Source organism: Coregonus lavaretus (genome assembly GCF_964263955.1).
Source record: "Coregonus lavaretus genome assembly, chromosome: 12".
NCBI lineage: Eukaryota > Metazoa > Chordata > Actinopteri > Salmoniformes > Salmonidae > Coregonus > Coregonus lavaretus.
The window spans coordinates 25,197,165-25,223,620 of NC_139999.1; the positions used below are offsets into that span (position 1 = coordinate 25,197,165).

Here is a 26,456-nt window from a genome sequence, read left to right on the forward strand (position 1 = left end):
TGAGAGGTCCGGAATTCACGCCAGGTATGGACCGAATCCGGAAGGAAGTGGTACTCTCTAAACTAAGCAAAGCAGCATGATGTCCTTTACACAAACGCGCCAATCTGACATGTAGAATAACAGACTAAACGTAACATAGCAAACGTAAATCCAGGACAATCAAATTAGTTTGGTATGGTTACATAAAATAGGTTTCTTATTAAGGCAATAATGAAAGGTAGGTAGGTGGGTGTATAACACCCGTCTAGTAACCCAAAGGTTGCATGTTGAAATCTCATGCTAATTAGCAACTTCACAACTACTTAGCATATTAGCTAACCCTAACCCCAAGAGCTAGCTAACGTCAGCCACAACAAATTCTTAACATATTGTCCGAATTGCAATTCATATCGTATAGGAAATGGACAAAAATGTATGCACTCACTACAGTAAGTCGCTCTGGATAAGAGCATCTGCTAAATGACTAAAATGTAAAATACATACCATACGAAAGGTAACAAACTAATTGGGGTGTCTCGGATTTACATACAGAACAATACTAAATGCTCTGAAACCACATTGCGAATAAGGAATCACTTCGGCTCTATTCATGGGATTTATATCTGCAACGGTCGAGAACGTTTTGTAACCAGTATGAAAAATTTATGCACTCACTAACTGTAAATCGCTCTGGATAAGAGCGTCTGCTAAATGACTAAAAATGTCAATTGAACGTGGCCAGGGGCAAGGCCACTTGAGTTGTACTTATTATCGGGATAATAATATAGCCTAGCCCAGACTGGTCTACAACTTCTACTTTTGTAAAATTTCTCAAATAAATGTGTGCATGACATGCGCTCTTTTGATCGACATTCTTGAAGGAGAGCTTTTGACGTTCTCTCAACCAGTACCTAGCTATCTATTATTACAAATCGAATCAGTTAAGAGAAAATAATTGAGAAGCATGCATACTGACCAATAGGACAGCTGTAAACATGCTCTAAAGAGGCAGGATTCACGGTAATGATGGGAAGTTCGGCTCTTTTCTGAGAGCCGGCTCTTTTGACTCGGCTCCCAAAGAAGAGCCGGCTCTTTCGACTCCCGAACGGCTCTTTATTTAGGATCTTTTGTAGCCTATATTTTACCTTAACTTTGAAAAAAAATCATGGTTTATGTGTTGAAAACCCTTTTGCTTTCAGTGTTTTTATGAGAGACCTTATAATGCCTAATTCTGTGCATTTATTCTGTGACAAAACCACTCTTACATTTGTTTATTTCAATTAAACTTTTTTATTGCACAAATTAACAATAAACTTCAAACAAATCCACAGAACAGAATCAAAACCAGAACCAAACTCCAGCAAACAGCATTAGTCCTCAGGGCAGGTTGGCATTCAGGAAGATCAGATGCCTCAGCTTGGATGGGCTGATAGGCCTGATACGATTTCGCCTCTCCGTGAGTATCTGCCCTGTTTTGGAGAAGATTCTCTCAGAAGGAACTGATGTGGCAACAATACATAGTCTCCCCTCCATCACCTTCACCAGGAGTGGAAAGACTGAGGCCTTGGCCTGCCACCAGCTCAGTGGGTCTTCTGCTCTCTGGATGAGGGGCTCCTCAAGGTAGCTCCTCACCTCCATTATAGCATCAGCTGTCGGATTTCTCCTTGAAGCATCTCCTGTAGCTCTGTCATCAAAAAGCCTCCAAACAGCAGAGGTTTGCTGCTCCTCCTCCACTTGGCCCTGTAATGGTGGAGCTGGCTGGCTGCTGGGGGTGCATTTTGCTGCTGCTGCTGCACTAATCCTCTGAAGAGCTTCATCAACAGCTCTACGATCACTGAAGGCAAGTTTTTTAAACCTTGGATCCAATAAGGTAGTTTCTGAAAGGACAGTGTTGTACTCCATCCGCAGAAATTTGCGGTCCATGGCTGAACAAAGAGCTGCAACTAATTCCTTCACTTTCTGCACAGTTACTGTCCATTGGTTCTCGGCTGTCACCAGCTGCAGACCTTTGCAAAGCAGGAGCATTTTCGAGGCTGTGACATAGCTGAAGGAGAGAAAACAGCAACTTTTAGAATTTAGTTTTTTAAAAGTATGTGGCATATTATACGTGATGCATTATACTGTATGTGTTGTGTTTGCAATGTATAATAGTGACTGAATAGTAGTAGAGAAAACAATGCTTCAATGGTTCTAGGTACCTGTCTGCACTTATCTCCACAGTCACCTCCTGGAATGGTTGCAGGACGGCGCAGACCTCTTTCACCAGCTCCCATTCCTCTTGGCTTAATGGCTCAATAGATGCGTTGATGAGGGCCAGGGTGGAGATGATGGCATCTTTTATTTCAAGCATTCGTTTCAACATATCAAATGTTGAGTTCCACCTGGTGGCACACTCTTGTTTGGGCCTCAGTTCAGGAATCCCCATTTGGCGCTGTGTGGACTTTAGCTTCTGTGCTGCTACTGTGCTTTTGTGGAAAAACTCCACAACAGCCTTCACCTTATCCACGGTTGTTTTGATCACCTTCAGAGCATCTCTAACCACCAGGTTTAGTGTATGCGCCAGACATGGGTGATGGGTCCACTTCAAAACTTTTATGGCTTTGGTGATGTTTGCAGCATTATCACTCACACAGCACACCACTTTGTCCTCTACTTGCCACTCTTTTGCCACTCTTAGTAGCTCCACTGCCAAGTTTTCTGCAGTGTGTCTGTCGGTGAACTCGAAGCAGTCCAGAAGGCAAGATGTCATCTTGTAATCTTCAATAAAGTGGCAAGTGACAGACATGAAAGAGCAGGTTGTTCTGGAGGTCCAGCAGTCAGTTGTCAGGCAAACTGATGGAGCTTTTGTCACCCTTTCTTGCCATAATGCACGTTCTGTGTCATATAGTTTTGGGATCATTGTTTGGGAAAGTGTTTTTCTACTGGGTAGAGTGTATGTGGGATTTAGGGCTTTGACAAAGTTTTTCATTCCTTTGTCCTCCACAATGGAAAAGGGTTGAAAATCAGAAGCTACCATTTTAGCCAACTCATCATCAATACTGTGCTGTTTGGCTGGGGTCATCAGTTTAGGTAAAAACTGACTTATTTTGCTTTGAGTTGCAGTAGGAGAGGTTATACTTGCACGCATGGGGATGGCAGTAGACGTTACAGCAGCTGTTGTTCTGGTATGAGACACACCAGGATCAGTAGATGGTGAGCTGGCTTGCCCTCTCTCCTCTAACTGCACTGTAGGATGGACAGTTCTTGTATGTCTATGCAGGTTTGTGGTGGAACCTGCTCTTATAGTGACCTTCGTTTTGCAGTGAAGGCACTCTGCTTTCTTGTTCCCAATATCTTTAAACTGCAGCCAGATGCTGCTTCGCTTTCTAGTGTCACTCATAGTTAAACGACACGACAATGCAAGACGCACACACGCTCCTCAGTCCGCTCTGTCTCTCTCTTCACTTGCAGTGGAGTCAAGTGGTGTGTCTGCCCCGCCCCCTCTCTGTTTACACATCCTTAATTCTCACGTGAATGCCGCATGCTGGTCGCCATGCTGGCCAATCATAACAGACCTCTGTGAAAGTGAAACCTAAGCAGCGAATGGGCAAAAAACTGGGAGCCGGCTCTCACTCGATGCGAGCCGGCTCTTCTGATTCACTACAAAGAGCCGGCTCTCAGAGCCGATGCTTGTGCGCATGACCCATCACTAATTCACGGTATCTTATCGCTATTGTTGTTCCTTCGAACAGAAGTCGGGATAATCATACTAGATAATTAATATGTTAAGTCAGAACACTTTGCACGATCCAAAGCTGTTTGATATGAAGTCAAATTAACTTGGTCCGTGGAAACATCGACATTCAGGGTTACTTTAAGAAAGCAAGCTAGCTGCTGCTACTGCTAGCCACTTAGCTTGGGATTTGTGATGAGATTGGAAGCGGAAGGAAATTCTAAGGGAAATGAGAAAAAATCTGTACTGGGATGTCTTGGGCAAGTTGGAATAAATATTTTAGCTATGTTATACGACAAATGGGCTTTGCGACTCGTGAAAGCAGGGGGTTTATTTTGTTAAGATGAAGTTATAGCAATCGGTTGGTGTTGAGACATTTCGTAATTGTCAGAAGCTAACTAGCCACGTATTGATAGTTAGACTTTTAAAATGGCGGAAGGCTGGCCCATCCCCCCGGCCCTCTTCTTGTTGAGTTTGAGTGCCTGCTGGGGTCTCGATTCCTGCCCTGCGCCATGCTCTTGTCTAAGGGGATCAGACGAAATCCAAATCCTGGATTGCAATAGGAAAAGGTTGTCAGCGGCCCCCCTGGATCCACCTCATGGGATAACTCATCTGTAAGTAGTCTACTGTAAGCTAGCTAACCGGTAACAAGCTAGCTATGTAGCTAGCACGTTTGTTTACAAGCTGCAGTGGCTCCTGAGCAAGCCACCTGGCCTTGTTAGTTTGCTAGCGAGGTCTATATGTGAAGTTAATTATTTAACTAGATATATATGTGGATCAGTGGAGGCTCCTCCGATGAGGAAGGGGAGGACCATCCTCAGTGAATTTCAGAAAAATAAAAACTGAAACATTAGGTAAAACAACAAAATATATTAATGTCACCAAATAGTTTATTAAAACACACTGTTTTGCAATGAAGGTCTACAGTAGTCTCAACATCACTCTCTGGGATAGCACCATGGTGTATGCAGATGACAGCTAGTTTCCTTCCTCCTCTGGGTACATTGACCTCAATACAAAACTTTTGAGGCTCATGATTCATACCCCCTTCCATAGACTTGCACAGTAACTATGATGACGTCCGGCTCCAACCTATCAGCGCTCTTGCAGCATGAACTGACATGTTGTCCACTCAAAGGATCAGATAATTGGCAGGTAGCTTAGTGGTTAAGAGCGTTGTGCCAGTAACCGAAAGGTCGCTGGTTCTAATCTCCAAGCCGACTAGGTGAAAAATCTGTCGATGTGCCCTTGAGCAAGGCACTTAACCCTAATTTCTCCTATAAGTCGCTCTGGATAAGAGCGTCTGCTAAATGACTAAAAATGTAAAATGTAAATAATTAATCTAGTACTGAAAGCATAAGCTACAGTTGGCTAGCACTGCAGTGCATAAAATGTGGTGAGGAAGTTAGTTGACTCAAAGAGAAAGACAATAGTTTTACAGTTCTGAACAAATTCATTTCTTCAAAAATGAAGAAGCAAGAGGGAGAGAGCGTTAGCTATATTTCGTTGCATTTGTTTCACTTAGGTAGCGAATGCAGCTAGCTCATTTAGCCTACTCAACTGGCTCAAACAGAGAGGGATGCTATGTTAGCTAGCTGGCTAGGCTAAGGCTATCCAACACTGGAACTCTTCCAAGTCAAGGTAATCTTTTGGTTTTATAAATGTATTGCCACTCGGGCCTGCAGGTGTAACTACAAAACTGCTTGCTGTTGTAAACTGTATTATATGATTGTACCAGGTTTACTATGACATTAGCGAATATGGTGACAATGATGTAGGCTGTGTAGCAGTTCGGGTATGACGGTTTGGCTTGGATTTTTTTTTTTTACCTGGTCACAGACAGCTGTTGTGTTGTGCACTGAAGTCCACAAGCGAAGGGAAAAGGTGAGAGGAGGAGAGCGTAGATGCGAGAAGGAATTATACAACTAGCAAAGTAATCATGCTGTTTGTATGTGGCTGCTATGAAAGTGAACTGTGTTTGTGTGTGATCAGGGGTGTATTCAGTACGCCGGTTCTCTTGAAAAACGTTTCCTAAATGGAAACAAACAGAACGAAACGGGATAAACATACCTGAATTTGTCCAATAGAAACTCTTGTTTGCAACTGTTTGGACTAATGATTACACCCTAGATCAGCTAGATGCAGGCAAGTGTGTGCATAGGCGGTATTGAATGTGTCACTCTGTGTCCTTGATTACTCAAATTTCTCTCTTGACCTGTGCACCTACGTTGTAAACTTTCATTTGTAGGCTAGGTTGTAGCAACCTCATGATGGGTTAGTGACATTTTTAGTATCATGAAGTAGCCTAAATCTAGCGATGTTACATTGAGCTGGGTGAATGGAATATGAATGACAGTCATCCAATATGCTGTAATAGAAATAAGGCCATGCTCATAAAAATTGAATGAATCTTAAACGGCATTTACCGCCACTGATCTGGATGTTGTTCTTGTAAAGATGCCAAGGCAGCTGCAAGGTCCACTGAAGGTGGCTATGGAATTCCCGGTAATAACTAATGGAATCCTTTTCAGCACTATGAATCACAATGATCTGACAACTGTTCCATACCTTGGAGAAGTTACCCCAAACATCACAACACTCTCATTGTAAGTGAAAACAATTTTATCCTCCTGTCTGTAAGTTGTGTGATTCCTAGGTGTCCTGTAGTAGTATGCGTGCCATAGTAGTGATGTGCAGTTCACAAACAACTACTTTTACTGACTGAGTCATGATTAGTTTTTCTGAGCGACTCATTCATTTAAGTAGTTTATTTGAACTGCGAGTGCTGGCCGCAATGAGTCCTGCAGCAGGATTAATACACGCTCCTCCGGCTCAGCGGCTCCAGAGACGTGCTTCGACCACCAACTGTCTGTCTCGCAGGAAAATATACTGAACAAACATATAAACGCAACATGTAAAGTGTTGGTCCCATTTTTCATAAGCGGAAATACAAGATCCCAGAAATGTTCCATGCGCACCAAAAGCATATTTCTCTCAAATGTTGTGCACACATTTGTTTACATCCCTGTTAGTGAGCATTTCTCCTTTGCCAAGATAATCCATCCACCTGACAGGTGTGGCATATCAAGAAGCTGATTAAACAGCATGATCATTACACAGGTGCACCTTGTGCTGGGGACAATAAAAGGCCACTCTAAAATGAGCTGTTTTGTCAAACAACACAATGCCACAGATGTCGTCTCAAGTTTTGAGGGAGCATGCAATTGGCATGCTGACTGCAGGAATGTCCACCAGAGCTGTTGCCAGAGAATTGAATGTTAATTTCTCTACCATAAGCCGCCTCCAACGTCGTTTTAGAGAAATTGGCAGTATGTCCAACTGGCCTCAAACGCAGACCACGTGTTACCATGCCAGCCCAGGACCTCCACATCCGGCTTCTTCACCTACGGGATCGTCTGAGACTAGCCACCCGGGCAGCTGATGAAACTGAGGAGTATTTCTGTCATAATAAAGCGCTTTTGTGGGGGAAAAGCTTGTTCTGATTGGTGGGCCTGGGAGGGCATAGGCCCACCAACTGGGGAGCCAGGCCCACCAATGGCTGCGCCCCTGCCCAGTCATATGAAATCCATAGATTAGGGCCTAATACATTTATTTAAATTGACTGATTTCCTTATATGAACTGTGACTCAGTAAAATTGTTGCATGTTGCATTTATATTTTTGGGCATTGAGAAGAAAAATACATGTTTAGAACTGACAATTGATTGCATGGTGCAAGAATGAATGCAATTAATTGATTATTGAACGTTATGATGGACACAGCTTTGTAGAACCAAAACATACACAGCCTCTGATCAACAAACTTGAGGATAAATTATTTGGAGGGCTGCAGTTCGTGAACGACATTGTTCTTATCACCCTGATCGTCAAGCAATACATTCCGCCAAGAGTCGTTCTCAATCTAGTCCAGTTGCGGCCACAATTAGTCTAGGCCTCGTTTCTAACGTATCAAGGAATAATCATATTTGTTTGCATGCCTAGCAATCAACAAATGTACATTGTTTAAAGCACATGTTTTACACATCTGTCACAAATGACAGCTCCAATAAGCCCCGCCCCCTATGGTGAACGACGTGAACGAGAGGCTTGTAGAATCATGACACAAATTTCGAGTTTTCAGTTCATTGTTCGCGTGCTATGGGCATGACTGACTCCAATGAATGAAATTTGTTGAAAGATTTGTTCTTTTGACTGAACGAGTTGAAAAGATCTGAGTCAGTAAAAAGAACTGAACTTCCCATCTCTATGCCATAGGGAAGTGTCGGAAGAAAGGAATCACCGGCCGGGGGCCTTCTGTTCTCCCCTTAGTCCTACCCTACATTCTTTATGCCATGGTTTGGGTCATTACCTCTTCACATTGATGGTGTATTTATGTAGATTCATGTTGATTATTATGTACATTACTGCTCATTGTGCACAGGGTTCACAACCGGATCTCGGAGCTGTGGATGCATCAGCTGCATCCATACATCTCCTTGGAGACACTTGACCTGTCATCCAACTCCATCTCAGAGATAAAGGCTGTAGCCTTCCCACTCATGCAGCTGAAATACTTGTGAGTCCTGCCTGTGGCATTGTTTTCCAACTATAGTAGACTACTTCTAATGAGTGAGGAGATGGTCGTTTCAGCCATAACCAGAAGGGTGTGTTCTACTGTACTTGTTGTCATTGGCTTATTAATGTTGTATTAATGTGACTTCTTAATCCAAAATAAAGACCTTAAAGTATTTGGAATGTATACATGCAGGTGTAATGTAAAAGTAAACTGATCACCCTACGCCCTTCCTGATTGAATGTTTCTGCATCTCTATCTCCCAGGAATTTAAGCAATAACAAGATCAGTGTCCTTGAACCTGGCTGCTTTGACAACATCTCCAGCTCCCTGCTGGTCCTGAAGCTGAACAGGAACAGAATAACACTGCTACCATACAAAGTGTTCAGGCTTCCCCAGCTGCTCTTCCTGTAAGTCAATGTTCTTCTTCAGTCAAACCATTACCATAGCAATGATGAGCAGCGTGCAAACCTAATTACCAGACCCTCGCTAGGTGGTAGGTTTCTTACATGATTTAGTCTACATGTTAAGCTTTGGAATGTGGTCTATACTTTTGTATGAGGGACTTTCCTTAGTTAAATACATTTTCTTTCAAAGGCATTCATGAGTGAATTTTTAGATTTCATAGATTCAGTATGTAACACTGTTTTTATAGTAGTTGAAACAAATTATTCTAAACTACCTGATTCTTACTCTATCCTAGGGAATTAAAGCGCAACAAGATCAAGATGGTGGACAGCCTGACCTTCAAAGGGATGGACTTACTGAAATCACTGAAGATGCAGCGGAATGGCATCACAAAGCTGATGGACGGTGCGTTCTTTGGGCTCAACAACATGGAGGAGCTGTGAGTTCTTCTGCCTTTTTGTGTTTTATAAGAAAGATCTGTACGGTATATGCACAGATAGAAGGAGCCAGATATCTCACAGGATGTATAAATCTGAAGAATCTGTTTAGAACTTCCACTCACCACCAAATATGGTGATAAGAGTAAGTCCAGTGGCGGGAAGTGGGAGAATATGGAGCTAGATAATACTTGGCCAACATTCTGCAAATTTTCTCATCAATGGAACATTTGATCCCAATTCTGTTTTCTTTCCCAAAACTACAATCTGTTACGAACAGAGTGCACTAAGTTTAGTAAACTTGACCCTTTGCCAAAGTAAAAAAAAAAAAGCGTTGTTTAGGAGTGTTAAAAACACCATTAGTTGCTCGTACTTGGTTATGCCCACCTCCTTGCTTGTTCTGCCCACTATGCTTCATTTGCTCCAATTGGAAACGACGCCGATGAGATACAGTGAGCTCTAGGGTTGTGCGTTATTACGATATAATCGGAAATCAACAATGTTTGACAGACATCGTCGATGGCAACAACATCGTGATGTGACAGATTATCGTTTTTATATATTAGATTTGTTTTTTACAGACGGTAGTTTAACCTATTTTGAACATGACTGGCAGCGCACAACAGTGCAGTTTAGAGCCAGGCGACACGCCAAATGACCTACCTAGTCCTATTTGCCATAGCCCTTTTCAATAAATATGTAGGTAGACTTAGCCTACTATTAACATAATGCAAGAGTAGGCCTACAATGTATGTAGGTTGTAGACGGAGCGGAGAGTGCCAAAAGCTGCGTAAAATGTCAGATTACATTTCTTTCGCTCACCTCTCCAATGTCGGATGATCATGGGTCTTTTACAGCGGACACGCCGTTGTCTGGCTTGTTTTAAAAGCTTAATTTCCCTTCTTTTTTTTTACGACCGGAGAATAACACCAGATATAGCAGACTGACCCTAGCTCCTCCGGCACATAGACTATTGCAGCATAGATACTGGAGGCTGTGACGGGGGGGTCGGGAGACACTGTGGCCCTGTCCGACGATACCCCCGGACAGGGCCAACCAGGCAGGATATAACCCCACCCACTTTGCCAAAGCACAGCCCCCACACCACCAGAGGGATATCAACAGACCACCAACCTACTACCCTGAGACAAGGCTGAGTATAGCCCACGAGATCTTCTCTGTGGATGACTTCGTCAACCATTTTGAAAAGAAGGTTGACGACATCCGATCCTCGTTTGTTAAGTCAAATGACACCGCTGGTGAATGCACCAATTTGTAAGTCGCTCTGGATAAGAGCGTCTGCTAAATGACGAAAATGTAAATGAAAATGTACTGAAGAGATGAGCCTTCAGTAAAGACTTAAAGGTCGAGACCGAGTCTGCATCTCTCACATGGATAGACAGCCCATTCCATAAAAATGTTGCTCTATAGGAGAAAGCCCTGCCTATAGCTGTTTGCTTAGAAATTCTAGGGACAATAAGGAGGCCTGCGTCTTGTGACCGTAGCGTACGTGTAGGTATGTACGGCAGGACCAAATCGGAGAGATGAGTAGGTGCAAGCCCATGTAATACTTTATAGGTTAGCAGTAAAACCTTTAAATCAGCCCTAGCCTTAACAGGAAGCCAGCCTAGCACTGGAGTAATATGATCACATTTTCTGGTTCTAGTCAAGATTCTAGCAGCCGTATTTAGCACAAACTGAAGTTGATTTAGTGCTTTATCCGGGTAGCCGGAGAGTAGAGCATTGCAGTAGTGTAATCTAGAAGTGACAAAAGCATGGATTAGCTTTTCTGCATCATTTTTGGACAAAAAGTTTCGGATTTTTGCAATGTTACGAAGATGGAAAAAAGCTGTCCTTTAAATATTCTTGATATGTTCATGAAAAGAGATCAGGGTCCAGAGTTCCTGCCTTTAAAAAAAAAATTTTAGATGACTGTACAACCATCAAGATTAATTGTCAGATCCAACAGAAGATCTCTTTGTTTCTTGGGACCTAGAACTAGCATCTCTGTTTTGTACGAGTTTTAAAAGTAAAACATTTGCTGCCATCCACTTCCTTATGTCTGAAACACATGCTTCCAGGGTAAGCAATTTTGGGGCTTCACCATGTTTCATCGAGATGTAGAGCTGTGTGTCGTCCGCATAGCAATGAAAGTTAACATTGTGTTTCCGAATTACATCACCAAGAGGTAAAATATATAGTAAAAACAATAGTGGTCCTAAAACGAAACCTTGAGGAACACCGAAACGTACAATTGATTTTTCAGAGGACAAACCATCCACAGAGACGAACTGATATCTTTTAGACATATAAGATCTAAACCAGGCAAGAACTTGTCCGTGTAGACCAATTAAGGTTTCCAATCTCTCCAAAAGAATGTGGTGATCGATGGTGTCAAAAGCAGCACTAAGGTCTAGGAGCACGAGGACAGATGCAGAGCCTTGGTCTAACGCCATTAAAAGGTCATTTAACACCTTCACGAGTGCGGTGTCAGTGCTATGATGGGGTCCATAACCAGACTGAAGCATTTCGTATACATTTTTTGTCTTCAGGAAGGCAGTGTGTTGCTGCATAACAGCTTTTTCTAAAATGTTTGAGAGGATTGGGAGATTTGATATAGGCAGATATTTTCTGGGTCAAGGTTTGGCTTTTTCAAGAGGGTATTTCCTGTATACCAGGGAGCTAGTTTCTGGTGACAAATGTTGTATTTTTTTACGCAAGGTTAAATTTAGATCCTCAGTTAGGTCGTTAACTGATTTTTGTACTCCGACATCCTTGAGTTGGTGGAGGGAGTCTGGAAGGGCCTCTAGGAATCTTTGGGTTGTCCGAGAATTTATAGCACAGCTTTTGATGGTCCTTGGTTGGGGTCTGAGCAGATTATTTGTTGCGATTGCAAATGTAATAAAATGGTGGTCTGATAGTCCAGGGTTATGAGGAAAAACTATATTTATTCCATGGGACAAAACTAGATCCAGGGTATGACTGTGGCAATGAGTAGGTCCGGAGACATGTTGGACAAAACCCAATGAGTCGATCATGGCTTCGAAAGCCTTTTGGGTCTGTGGACTTTTCCCTGTGAATATTAAAGTCACCAAAAATTAGAATATTATCTGCCATGACTATAAGGTCTGATAGGAATTCAGGGAACTCGGTGAGGAACTCTGTTTACGGCCCAGGAGGCCTGTAAACAGTAGCTATAAAAAGTGATTGAGTAGGCTGCGTATATTTCATGACTAGAAGTTTAAAAGACGAAAACGTAGTCATTTTGGGGGGGTAAATTGACATTTGCTATCGTAAATGTTAGCAACACCTCCGTCTTTGGGGGATATGGTCACTAGTGTAACCAGGAGGAGAGGCCTCATTTAACACAGTACATTCATCAGGCTTAAGCCATGTTTGTCAGGCCAATCACATCAAGATTATGATCAATGATTAGTTAATTGACCATAACTGCCTTGGAAGTGAGGGATCTTAACATTAAGTAGCCCTATTTTGAGATGTGAGATATCACAATCTCTTTCAATAATGACAGGAATGGAGGAGGTCTTTATTCCAGTGAGATTGCTAAATTAAACACTGCCATGTTTTTAGTTTTGCTCAACCTAGATCGAGGCACAGACACGGTCTCAATGGGGATAGTTTCTGGCCTCCACCTGACCAAAGCTTTAGGAAAAATTAATTGTGTGCTGCTGGAAAATCCTTGCAAACCAAACAGCCAATAATATAGGCCTACACGAAATAAACATGTAATTCAATAAAATTTGCAGTAAGCATAACTTGTACAAGTTAAACTTCTAAACAGATATTTATATTTTTGTGGAAGTGTTTATTCATATCCTTGAATTGCGCAGGAACAATAAATAGATGCTGCCTATGAAAACAATAACCCACAGTTGGATGGGCTACAAATGACAAAATAAATCATGTAAACAAAATAAGTACAAAATTAACCACATAAATTACAGTGCTAAAAAGTTTATGGCACACAACAGAATATTCTAGCCTAGGCTACATTTATTTAGAATAAGACGTGTCTGTGGAGACAGGCTTTGGAAATTAAACAAATAAAAGAACCAACAACACATTTGTTGTTGCTTTGGCTCTGTACTCCAGCACTTTGGATTTGAAATGATACAATGACTATGAGGTTAAAGTGCAGACTGTCAGGTTTAATTTGAGGGTATTTTCATCCATATCGGGTGAATAGTTTAGAAATTACAGCACTTTTTGTACATAGTCGCCCCATTTTAGGGGACCAAAAGTATTGGAACAAATTCACTTATGTGTATTAAAGTGTTTTAAAGTTTCGTACTTGGTCATATATTCCTAGAACGTAATGATTTACATCAAGCTTGGGACTCTACAGACTTGTTGGATGCATTTGCTGTTTGTTTTGGTTGTGTTTCAGATTATTTTGTGCCCAGTAGAAATTAATGATAAATGTGTTTTTTCATTTTGTAAATAAGAATAGAATATGTTTCTAAACACTTCTACATTAATGTGAATGCTACAATGATTACGGATAGTCCTGAATGAATCGTGAATAATGATGAGTGAGAAAGTTAGACGCACAAATGTCATACCCCCCCAAAAAAAAAAAAGTACTAACTTCGCATGTTATTGTAATGGTGAGAGGTTAGCATGTCTTGGGGGTATTATATTTGTCATCTGTAACTTTCTCACTCATCATTATTCACGATTCATTCAGGACTATCTGTAATCATGGTAGTATCCACATTAATGTAAATGTGACTCCAAAATGACACAATACATTATTTACCATTAACTTCTATTGGTCACAAAATGTATGTTTTCTAAGAGAGCTGGAGCACAACAATTTGACGGAGGTCAACAAAGGCTGGCTGTATGGCCTGCACATGCTGCATGTTCTGCGGGTCAACCAGAACGCCATCGGCATCATCCGACCAGACGCCTGGGAGTTCTGCCAAAAACTGGAGGAGCTGTAAGTGTTCTCTTTCTAACCCCAATCCCACTTTTCTCACGCGGTTCAAGACGGGAGTGTGTCTACACTAGTTTTGCATAAGGGTTAGGGTTTATTGTTACCCCTTTATGAAGCTGCAAGACCAGTATCTAGTTGGGATTTGGGGAGGGTGTATTGCAGATCCTTTATGTTGATGTTAACACATGGATTTAAGCTGATTCTTAAGGGGTCAAGATGTTTTAGTACAGTGTGATTGCACAAGACCATTGTCCAAGCTTGTCTCCTGTGGATGTCCTCCTTTAGGGATCTGTCCGTCAACCACCTCACCCGGCTGGAGGAGAACGCATTCATTGGACTGGGCCTTCTGGAGAACCTGAACCTAGGAGAGAACGCCATCAGCCATCTGGGAGAGGGAGTCTTCAGCAGCCTGGCCAATCTGCGCTCACTGTAAGGACCACACACCACTCTATAAAAACCTGTGCCTTTATATAATACACACTGCATTCTGATGAAGACTGCGAACTACAGTAGGTTTGTTTTTTTATATTTCTGATTGGTCCCGTCTTCGTTTTGTTGAATTAGTAGTACCCTAGTGTACTGGTAGTCTATTAGACTGTTGTATGGTAGACCACTAAACTATAGTATAGTAAGTAGCACCTTCATGTTCTCGTCGTCATGTCTTTGTCTTTACATGTAGTATAGAACCACTCATTCGCATAATTTAGCTTAAAGACCTCTGAGGCAGGAAGAATACTGTTGGAGGACAGAATTAACAGTAAATGTAGCCTCAGGCCAGAAGATTGGCTCAATTAACGAAATACTACCTTTTCATCCAAAATCGCTCTGGGAAGTGGAGGAGGGGGCACTAACACATTAATTGACATGCTGAGTGCCTAGAAGTCATTGAGCTTCAAAAAGAGGGAGGTCAGGGCTCGGGGTCAGCACACCTCCCTGGGCTGTCCGTGGCAGGGGGAATTAGAGGGTTCAGGCCCTTTGAGAGCCACCCAGGCATGAGCAAGGAGAAACAAAAGCGCCCATGACCTGTCCTGTGAACACAAGCCGTCTGGGTTTCAGAAGGACCTGTGAACCGTTCAATGCTAAACACAGCCAATTATTCCCCTCATCAGAACTGCAGGAGCACTGAGCTATGACACTCTGGAAAGTATGCCACTTCACATTTGCCAAATTAATCAAATTGGTTTGGACACCCGGAGCAGAAATTAACTTCTATCTGTCTTGTACTGTGTTGTCACCAAGCAATGCAGCTCAGAGTGATCTTTGTGCTTCTTATTCTGGGGAAAGTATTTATTTTCTTACATATTTCTGTTTGCATTTCAGAGACCTACGGAATAATGAGATCTCTTGGGCCATTGAGGATTCCATGGGTGTGTTTGTTGGAATGAAGAAGCTGAACACATTGTAAGGGCATTCTGCATAATATATATGAATTTTGTTGCTATGGATACTGATATTGGCAGAATATTTGTAGGCATATTTAATCTGTTTATCCCCCAGGATTCTACAGCGGAACAAGATCAAATCTATCACAAAGGAAGCCTTTGAGAGTCTGGAGGAACTAGAGCACTTGTAAGTACCTCCATAGCAAAGTCACTCTTGAGGGATGGATGGTTTCCATTAAGACGATTCAGCAGCTATCACTTCAAGACCAAGACAGGATATGTTTCTGATTACCCCAGTGCAGCTGTTGTATTGTGCTAGTATCATAGGATGGCACTTTGATAATGGCATGGTGCTAGCGCAGCACTTCATTCATATTTATTTTCACCAACAGGGACCTGAGCAAGAATGGGATCATGTCCATCCACCCTGATTCATTATCTCACATGAAGCTAAAAGTGTTGTAAGAACTACTAATTTCTGAGGTGGTGTCTTGGGAGTCCTTGTGGCAGAGTTTACAATATTTTTTCCCTGTATAGAATACATTCAAAAATTGAATAATGATGTGATAATATTATCACTGTGTGTCCTGTCAGTTTCCTGAATACTAGCAGCCTGCTGTGTGACTGCCAACTGCAGTGGCTGGGCTCGTGGTTGACTGACAACCACTTCCTGCAGTCTGTCTCAGCTATGTGTGCTCACCCTGCCAGCCTGCTGGGCCGTAACGTCCTGTCTGTCAGCCTGGAGGAGCTGGTCTGTGGTCAGTCACCTAGCTACCTACCCTGCTTTATCTAGTCTGGACCAGATCTCACTTACTGGGACAATTATCCCAAACGTATTTATTTAATCTCATGGCCCCCTCTCTCCACTCTTTCCCACAGACGACTTCCCAAAGCCCCGGATCACTGATCACCCTGAGACCGCCACCGTCCTGCGTGGAACCAATGTAACTCTGAGCTGCCTGGCGTCCAGCAGCAGTGACTCCCCCATGGCCACGGCCTGGAGGAAGGACGGGGAGGTGCTGTACGATGCAGAGGTGCAGAACTACGCCCGCTACCAGGAGGGAAAGCTGTTCTACACCACCGTGCTGCATCTCCTCAACGTCAACTTCACAGATGAGGGACGCTACCAGTGTGTTGTCTCTAACCACTTTGGCTCTAACTACTCCAACAGGGCCAAGCTCACCGTCAATGGTGAGGAGACTTTTGGTTTTCTCTCCTAACGAGTTTTTACAGACTAATCTCTGACTCGTTCCTTGGCATTTAGCTGTTGATGTTTGAGCTTGCGTGGTTTAGATAGACGTCTATTGAAAGCTGTCTTCAACCTTTTCTTAACTCCTTTTTATTTCCCCTCTCCCTCAGAGATGCCATCCTTTCTGAAGACTCCATTGGACCTGACCATCCGCACAGGCACCATGGCCAGGCTGGAGTGTGCTGCTGAGGGTCACCCGTCACCCCAGATCGCCTGGCAGAAAGACGGGGGCACGGACTTCCCTGCTGCCCGGGAGAGAAGGATGCACGTCATGCCAGACGATGACATCTTCTTCATTGCCAATGTAAAGACGGAGGACATGGGGGTGTACAGCTGCACAGCCCAGAATGCTGCAGGGAGCCTGTCTGCCAACGCTACACTCACTGTGCTAGGTGAGCTTCATTCTTACCTGCCCGGCATAGTTTACTAGACCTTAGTGTCTTTGTATTAATCACTGGGTCATAAAAAACAATACCAAAAAACTTGGAGATATCCACATCTATATAATCTGTTTATAATTTGATAAATGATAATTGAATATGAACTACTGTATGTTAAATGTAAATCTCTCTCCTCCCAGAAACTCCGTCCTTTATGCGTCCCCTGGAGGACAGGACAGTAGCACGTGGGGAGACGGCAGTGCTCCAGTGTATCGCAGGCGGAAGCCCAGCGCCCCGCCTCAACTGGACCAAGGACGACGGGCCCCTGGTCCTCACTGAGCGCCACTTCTTCGCCGCCGCCAACCAGCTCCTCATCATCGTGGACGCGGGGCCGGCAGACACCGGGAAGTACATGTGCATCATGTCCAACATGCTGGGCACGGAGCGCGGCCACATCTACCTCAGCGTGTCGCCCTCGCCCAACTGTGACACGGCGGGCGGCTACGACCAGGACGGCTGGACCACGGTGGGCATCGTGGTGATCGTGGTGGTCTGCTGCGTGGTGGGCACCTCGCTGGTCTGGGTCATCGTCATCTACCACATGCGACGGAAGAGCGAGGACTACAGCATCACCAACACAGATGAGATGAACCTGCCGGTAGACATCCCCAGCTACCTGTCCTCTCAGGGCACACTGTCTGAGCCTCAGGAGGGATACAGCAACTCTGAAGCAGGGAGCCACCAGCAGCTCATGCCACCACTGTCCAACGGCTACGTCTACAAGGGAACTGACGGTAACCTTAACTATACTTACTTCCCAGATTCACCATCAGTGTCCTTCATCTGAGGCCCTTTGACATTACAATGTAAGTATCTGTTTTTGTACTCAGTCACAGACTGTTATTCTGATATTACCTTTTTTAAATTAGGGGGTAGATCAGCTTTAATATTGCAGATATATTGTGGGTTCTATCAATTTAATTGTTTGCATCATTTCTAATCCCCCTTTATTTTTGTGATTTATATATTTAATATTTTTGCCCAACCCTTCCTTCCCTACACTGATTGGAGTAAACTCATTTCCTCTTTCTGCAAGAGCTGGATTTTCACCCACAGCGGCCAATCCACCATTCATTGTGATCTTATCTCCAACCCTCCGATGTCCACAGATTAACCCATCTTTCCCAGTATAATGCCATTTTGCTATTTCCTTTTGCAATACATCCCTCCATTTGACTGTGATGTCTTATGAGGGTCCTGAACTTCCTTATTTGTAACATTTCTACCAATATTGCCCTAAAAATAAATACTTTACCCAAGAGTATAAAGATATTTCCAATTGACTGATCATGGTTTTTCAGGAATCCCCTAACAATACAGTTTGCAGGTCCATCTGAACCCTGATATTATGATGTAACAACCATTCCTGGACCTGACTCCAAAAGCGAGCCACGGATGGACAGTACCAGAAAATATGATCTATTGCTTCTGTTTCCTCGTGGCAGAGTCTGCACAAGGCTGACTGTTCAATGCCCCATATATTGAGTATTTTATATAATAGCTTAAATTGAAATGAATGGATTGACGTGTCAATTGTTGTTTTTATTTAACAGTTCATAGATCTGTTCCCAACTAACTTGAACTTGTTCTGAATTTTAAATGACTGGGCAACTATTGCCCCTGACTGGTGAAAAGAAGGTTGAGTGAGTCACCATCCTGTTTGTGGGTTGTCCAGGTGTGTGCTACGGTGACACAGGCAGCGAGGTGGACACCGAGGCCAACGGGATGCTGCACTGCCGTGTGGGCTCTCTGTTCACGGGACAAAGCAGCTTCCATCCTGGGCAGCCCCGCGAGGGACTGGCTGGGGTGTCGACAGGTCGGTTTAGTTATGAGAACCAACAAACAACTTATTCATCTCCAAAATCACACATTGTATGTATCCTCTTAAATGCACAGATGAACAATGGCTTTTTCATCACAGTTTGTTGGAAGGTGTATGTCTCCATCAGATAGTGAGGATTTGTTACAGAGCAAGAGTTTGATGAAATAGATTGTCCTCAACAGGTGGTGCAGGGCCGCTGGTCATCTGCTCGGACTGCTACGACAACGCTAACATCTACTCTCGGACCCGGGAGTACTGCCCCTACGCCTACCTGGCCGAGGACGACCCCCTGGACAAGGGTCTCTCTGGCATCATGGCCCACCTCCCAAAGGAGCCCTACAGAGAGCAGCACGCCCAGCATGAGGACACAGCCCTGGAGAGCCTCATCAACAACCAGGACTCCTCAGTCTTCCTCACCAGCCACAACCTCACTAAGAGGCTGAGCAAAGCCCTCAGCCCCCCAGAACAACACTACAGCACCGGTGAGAGATCAGCTACAGACAGGCTATCTGACAGACCTTAGTGGCATGCATTCTAAACCGTGAGCTCACAGACGCTCATTTTGCAAGTCAATTTTCAGACATCGCCACATTCAAGTCTGAGGTCCTCTTTATGGATGGAAACCCATTCTGTTGAGTAATGTCTGTTTGGTCTCTCTGCAGATGTTCCCTCCAGGTCGTTTTGGGGCGAAGGGGAGGACTTGTCTACAGTGCCCCAACCAGGTCTGTCACAGCAGCCAGTGACTGTGCACACGACTCCCTATGCATCTTCAGTTGCTGAGGGACGGGAGGAGAGGAGTGTGGAGATGGATCCCACCCTTCCCCAGAGCACACAGGACTACAGAAGTGCCTCTTCTAGGACTAAGTCTCAGGAGCACATCAAGGCCCCCACATAAAGCTCTGCCCCTTCCCTATACACCCTGCCATCCTTTCTCACTGGGTCCTCTTCTCTAGCCACTACCTCCAAAGAGACCACTCTCTGCCAAAAATGCTTTCTTGTATGTTTACAGTATTTCAATCACGCAGAGACTATTTGTTCCTATGATTTTGAAAAAGGACCAAATCTAGGGCTTGAACTGAACAGGTGAATGATGCCCACTGAGTCCCTCCACCTCCCCTTCCTCCCTCTCAATCTAGAGGAAGCTATGAATGTATGCGTCAGAGTGATGTTGGATGCTGCCTTTTGAGTTTTAAGATGTCAGAAGTTTGAACGTGCTCTCACGCCGTCCTCTGTCTGGACGGTGGAATGGCAGCATGGTGAATGGGTGCCCCAAGCGTTGTGCTTTCTGCTTGCTGATGCCACATTCTTGGTACAGTCACTTGTTGGAGCAGCCTTCATGATTTAAGGTACAAATCCAGGACATAGCTTCCTCTCGTCCAGGACCAGAGGGGACAAAGAGACCCCAGTTGTTGCTTGTTCAGCAGTGAGTGGTACGTACCTATAGGATCACAATGAATCCCTCCTCTAGCCATCCGTGTTGACTGTAACTGTCTGCTATTATGCAAACCCAGAGACAATGACACCAGACGTGGTATGTGTATATATAATTTTCACCAATTCCCATCAATGTCTCTTAAGCTAAGATTGTTTTGCCTTGGGTCAATTAGAGGCAGTCGTACCGACAGTTACTCATGTTATTTTTTGTATGAAAACGCACTGTCAAAGCAAAGAAAATATTGAGTAATGCACATTTATTTTGACAGTCAATGTTCAGGTGGCCTCTCTTTGTAATGGTCATCTTTCAGATGGTATTCAGGCATTCTTAGTAACCCTCCATCAGGTAACCCTAAGGTTTCTAATCACTTATATGCGCTGACCATCATTTCCTCTCAAAAGGTTATTTTACAGGCACTTACCTCATACGTGGTATGTTTTATCATGTAGTGTGTGTATACCATTTTAGATTCCTAAAGGATAATATATGCCTTTACCCCCAATTTCATCGACCCAAGACTCTGACCAGATTTGACATTGGGATTGTGAAGAACTAATGTATTGTATGGATTAAACGTGTATGTCTATTCAATACTATGTCCCCCAAACCCTAAGCTGATAGTTGGAATGATTTTAGTCCTAAGCTGTGGTAAGTTTGATTTATTTTATTTTTCACTCCAGGGCAATTCCTAACTTGAGATGGTAGATCACAAGTCAGGATTTGGCCCAAAATGTTGGTATAAATTTAATCTAGCTAAGACCAAGGCTTTTAATAAGGGTTCTCTTTCATCAAATCTGCTTTGCAGTATTTCTGTAGTAGTATATAAACACACCTGTTTCCTTTGCTCAAATAAAATAACTGAATCTTTTTGGCAATGGAACATGGATACTTCAGAATAAGATGTAGATTTGTGTAGGCTATACAAACAAAGATACTACATGAACATTGCTCTGACAGGTTTGATTGAATCTGTCCTTTAGTCATTATTTTTCACCTTTTGAAATCTCACAATTATTGCACTTCCGATTCAGCATTTCCTCTCTCTCGTGCATGCTTTCATTGCTGGTTTCTTTTACGTGTATGTCAACTACACCACAGTGTTTTTATTCCTGCCTCTACCATGTTGACCGTTATACATTTCCATGTAGGAGTGTTTCTTGTGGTTATCTTTATTTGAATGTGTTCCACAATGCATTCATGCTAAAATCACAACTTTTTGATAAGACATTCCGTATGACATTGCTTGATAATGCATCTGGTACATTTTGGCATTTTGAGATGATCCAAAAAGGATGCCTTTTGTCAATGCCTTTTGCAGTTGGTCTCAAGCTGTTCTTTGTCTCTGTGGTACTTGACTTACTGGATTTGCACATGATTCTTGCACACAATTGATTTTTGTTGTGGCTTCTTTTCAAAAGTCCATTGTTTTGAAGTTCTTCCATAAACCAGGTCATCCCTTGTACAGTCGTGGTCAAATGTTTTGAATGACACAAGTATTGGTCTTCACAAAGTTTGCTGCTTCAGTGATATTTTTGTCAGATGTTACTATGGTGTACTGAAGTATAATTACAAGCATTCCATAAGTGTCAAAGGCTTTTATTGACAATTACATTAAGTTTATACAAAGAGTCAATAATTGCAGTGTTAACCTTTCTTTTTCAAGACCTCTGCAATCCGCCCTGGCATGCTGTCAATTAACTTCTGGGCCACATCCTGACTGATGGCAGCCCATTCTTCCATAATCAATGCTTGGAGTTTGTCAGAATTTGTGGGTTATTGTTTGTCCACCCGCCTCTTGAGGATTGACCACAAGTTCTCAATGGGATTAAGGTCTGGGGAGTTTCCTGGCCATGGACTCAAAATGTCGATGTTTTGTTCCCCGAGCCACTTAGTTATTACTTTTGCCTTATGGCAAGGTGCTCCATCATGCTGGAAAAGGCATTGTTCGTCACCAAACTGTTCTTGGATGGTTGGGAGAAGTTGCTCTCAGAGGATGTGTTGGTACCATTCTTTATTCATGGCTGTGTTCTTAGGCAAAATTGTGAGTGAGCCCACTCCCTTGGCTGAGAAGCAACCCCACACATGAATGGTCTCAGGATGCTTTACTGTTGGCATGACACAGTACTGATAGTAGTGCTCAACTTGACTTCTCCGGACAAGCTTTTTTCCGGAAGCCCCAAACAATCAGAAAGGGGATTCATCAGAGAAAATGACTTTACCCCAGTCCTCAGCAGTCCAATCCCTGTACCTTTTGCAGAATTTCAGTCTGTCCCTGTTTTTCCTGGGGAGAAGTGGCTTCCTCGCTGCCCTTCTTGACCCCAGGCCATCCTCCAAAAGTGTTCGCCTCACTGTGTGTGCAGATGCACTCACACCTGCCTGCTGCCATTCCCGAGCAAGCTCTGCACGGTGGTGCCCCGATTCCACAGCTGAATCAACTTTAGGAGATGATCCTGGCGCTTGCTGGACTTTCTTGCGCCCTGAAGCCTTCTTCACAACAATTGAACCTCTCTCCTTGAAGTTCTTGATGATCCGATAAATGGTTGATTTAGGTGCAATCTTACTAGCAGCAATATCCTTGCCTGTGAAGCCCTTTTTGTGCAAAGCAATGATGACGGCACGTGTTTCCTTGCAGGTAACCATGGTTAACAGAGGAAGAACAATGATTTCAAGCACCACCCTCCTTTTAAAGCTTCCAGTCTGTTATTCTAACTCAATCAGCATGACAGAGTGATTTCCAGCCTTGTCCTCATCAACACTCTCACCTGTGTTAACGAGAGAATCACTGACATGATGTCAGCTGGTCCTTTTGTGGCAGGGCTGAAATGCAGTGGAAATGTTTTTTGGGGATTAAGTTCATTTTCATGGCAAAGAGGGACTTTGCAATTCATCTGATCACTCTTCATAACATTCTGGAGTATATGCAAAACTTTGTGAAAATTAGTATTTGTGTCATTCTCAAAACTTTTGACCACAACTGTATATGAAATCATTCCAATCCCATTCCACTGCATTCAATATTAGCATGAATAGAGCTAATACACAGATTACACTTTCTGCTGGATAATTAAGGCACTTAAATTCAAGGTAGTAATTGTAGCCGATTAGTTTAATCATCAAAAAAAATGTATGCACTCCTTGCTCCGGTAGAAGCAGTTCTCTAATAATCCGAGTCCTTTGTGTGTTGCTCTTCTGAATGATGTTGGATTTTATGCTGAACAAAAATATAAACACAACATGCAACAATTTAATGATTTTACTAGCTTACAGTTCATAGAAGGAAATCAGTCAATTGAAATAAATAAATTAGGCCCTAATTTATGGATTTCACATAACTGGGAAGCGGCGCATCCATTACATTTTACATTTACATTTTAGTCATTTAGCAGATGCTCTTATCCAGAGCGACTTACGGTTAGTGAGTACATACGTTTTCATACTTTTTCATACTGGTCACCCATTGGTGGGCCTGTGAGGGCATAGACCCACCCACTTGGGAGCCGGGCCCAGCCAATCAGCTGGATGTGGAAGTCCTGGGGTGGCATGGTTACACATGGTCTGCGGTTGTGAGGCCGGTTGGACGTACTGCCAAACTCTCTAAAATGACGTTGGAGGCATCTTATGATAGAGAAATGAACATTCAATTCTCTGGCAACAGCTCTGTTGGACATTCCTGCAGTCAGCATGCCAATTGCACGCTCCCTTAAAACTTGAGACATTTGTGGCATTGTGTTTTGTGACACAACTGCACATTTTAGAGTGGCCTTTTATTGTCCCCAGCATAAGGAGCACCTGTGTAATGATGTAATCATACTGTTTAATCAGCTTCTTGACATGCCAAACCTGTCAAGTGGATGGATTCTTTTGGCAAAGAAGAAATGCTCATAAGTGGGATGTAAACAAATTTGTGCACAGAATTTGAGAGAAATACGCTTTTTGTGCGTATGAAAAATGTATCGGATCTTTTTATATCAGCTCATGAAACATGGGACCGACACTTTACATGTTGCGGTTATATTTTTGTTCAGTGTATATATGGATTTGTACAGTGACTTTTCTTTCTAATGGGAGCTCAACTATGTGACATGCATTTGAATTGGTGTAAAAAACAAACAAACAAATTTTTTTTTACATCTCTTTGCTTTGTGTTACACTCTGACTATTTTGTTTTTTTCTCTATACCAAAGTTCAGCAGTAATGCTCTGGCAATATTTAAAATGCTGCTTGTTTTCTGTGTTGTTGAAGTTTTTTTATTTGTTAAGTGTATTTTTGTATCTTGACTACTTGTACATTCTGTAAAGCATGTGTAAAGAACATTTTGTTTCTTGATATGTACCTGTCATTAAAACAATCACAAATTTGATAATTCTGACCAGATGTGGTTTAAAATGTACTATGTGGAAATAGGCTTTGAAGAAGTAAGAAAAAAATGTCAGTAGTCAAGCCATCTGCAATGAGTCCATGCCAACTTTAAAAGGTCATCATATTTCACGGATCTTGGTCTTAAAAAGTATGCCTTATCCTCCTCCCACAGCAACACTAGTAGGGCATATAATGCTGATGAGGAACAGAGTATGTAGAGAAGTATCAGAGTTTGACTAATCATTGAGTCTTCGTGCTTTGCAGGGTGGGTAGAACAGAACTGGGTGTAAGTGAGTCATTCCCTAGACCTCACCAAAGGCATCATCATGGCAATGCTGCTCACCACCCAGCATCAGTCAACTAATTATTCAATACAATGTCCAGGGTGGCATCATCACACTAACCAAACACACATCTCACCCTTTTATGTTTCATTCAGATAAATGCTGGTATGCAGACGCAAGCGCTTTGGAACATGACACACAGCCTAGACTGCACTGCAGAGAGTAAGTTAATAAATATCTGGGTGTGTCTGGATTTTTGACACATTTCTTGACTTCTCTGCCACTACAAAGTGAGTTAACTATCACTTTTGATGCCAGCAATTTGTCGAGGTTGACTTAGGCCTATTGTTGTTGAATCAGACTGTCCCTGTCAGTTTAGCAAATATCTGTATCACAGGGAAGAGAGAGTAATGGCAATATAGTCTGATTAAACATAATTTACTGTATAATATACACTGCTCAAAAAAATAAAGGGAACACTTAAACAACACAATGTAACTCCATGTCAATCACACTTCTGTGAAATCAAACTGTCCACTTAGGAAGCAACACTGATTGACAATGAATTTCACATGCTGTTGTGCAAATGGAATAGACAACAGGTGGAAATGATAGGCAATTAGCAAGACACCCCCAATAAAGGACTGGTTTTGCAGGTGGTGACCACAGACCACTTCTCAGTTCCTATGCTTCCTGGCTGATGATTTGGTCACTTTTGAATGCTGGCGGTGCTTTCACTCTAGTGGTAGCATGAGACGGAGTCTACAACCCACACAAGTGGCTCAGGTAGTGCAGCTCATCCAGGATGGCACATCAATGCGAGCTGTGGCAAGAAGGTTTGCTGTGTCTGTCAGCGTAGTGTCCAGAGCATGGAGGCGCTACCAGGAGACAGGCCAGTACATCAGGAGACGTGGAGGAGGCCGTAGGAGGGCAACAACCCAGCAGCAGGACCGCTACCTCCGCCTTTGTGCAAGGAGGAGCAGGAGGAGCACTGCCAGAGCCCTGCAAAATGACCTCTAGCAGGCCACAAATGTGCATGTGTCTGCTCAAACGGTCAGAAACAGACTCCATGAGGGTAGTATGAGGGCCTGACGTCCACAGGTGGGGGTTGTGCTTACAGCCCAACACCGTGCAGGACGTTTGGCATTTGCCAGAGAACACCAAGATTGGCAAATTCGCCACTGGCGCCCTGTGCTCTTCACAGATGAAAGCAGGTTCACACTGAGCACGTGACAGACGTGACAGAGTCTGGAGACGGCGTGGAGAACGTTCTGCTGCCTGCAACATCCTCCAGCATGACCGGTTTGGCGGTGGGTCAGTCATGGTGTGGGGTGGCATTTCTTTGGGGGGCCACACAGCCCTCCATGTGCTCGCCAGAGGTAGCCTGACTGCCATTAGGTACCGAGATGAGATCCTC

At 43.3% G+C, this 26,456-nt stretch overlaps 2 protein-coding genes across 2 annotated transcripts; one reads left to right on the top strand and one right to left on the bottom strand.

Moving 5' to 3' along the window:
* Positions 1–1,256: 1,256 nt before the first annotated feature.
* On the bottom strand, positions 1,257–3,593 carry LOC311138507 (E3 SUMO-protein ligase ZBED1-like). Its single transcript, XM_084173215.1, has 2 exons — positions 2,178–3,593; positions 1,257–2,023 (listed from the first exon to the last, which is right to left on the bottom strand). Exons 1-2 carry the CDS (start codon positions 3,356–3,358, stop codon positions 1,357–1,359), a joined length of 1,848 nt encoding a protein of 615 aa, XP_084029341.1. The 5' UTR covers positions 3,359–3,593; the 3' UTR covers positions 1,257–1,356.
* LOC311138492 (leucine-rich repeats and immunoglobulin-like domains protein 2) lies at positions 3,580–21,551 on the top strand. The gene is made up of 17 exons (XM_084173193.1): positions 3,580–4,305; positions 6,223–6,297; positions 8,132–8,266; positions 8,530–8,673; positions 8,967–9,110; positions 13,928–14,071; positions 14,354–14,497; positions 15,389–15,469; positions 15,566–15,637; positions 15,843–15,911; positions 16,045–16,208; positions 16,330–16,641; positions 16,810–17,091; positions 17,280–17,873; positions 18,815–18,955; positions 19,144–19,443; positions 19,624–21,551. Exons 1-17 carry the CDS (start codon positions 4,121–4,123, stop codon positions 19,854–19,856), a joined length of 3,219 nt encoding a protein of 1,072 aa, XP_084029319.1. The 5' UTR covers positions 3,580–4,120; the 3' UTR covers positions 19,857–21,551.
* Positions 21,552–26,456: the final 4,905 nt, after the last annotated feature.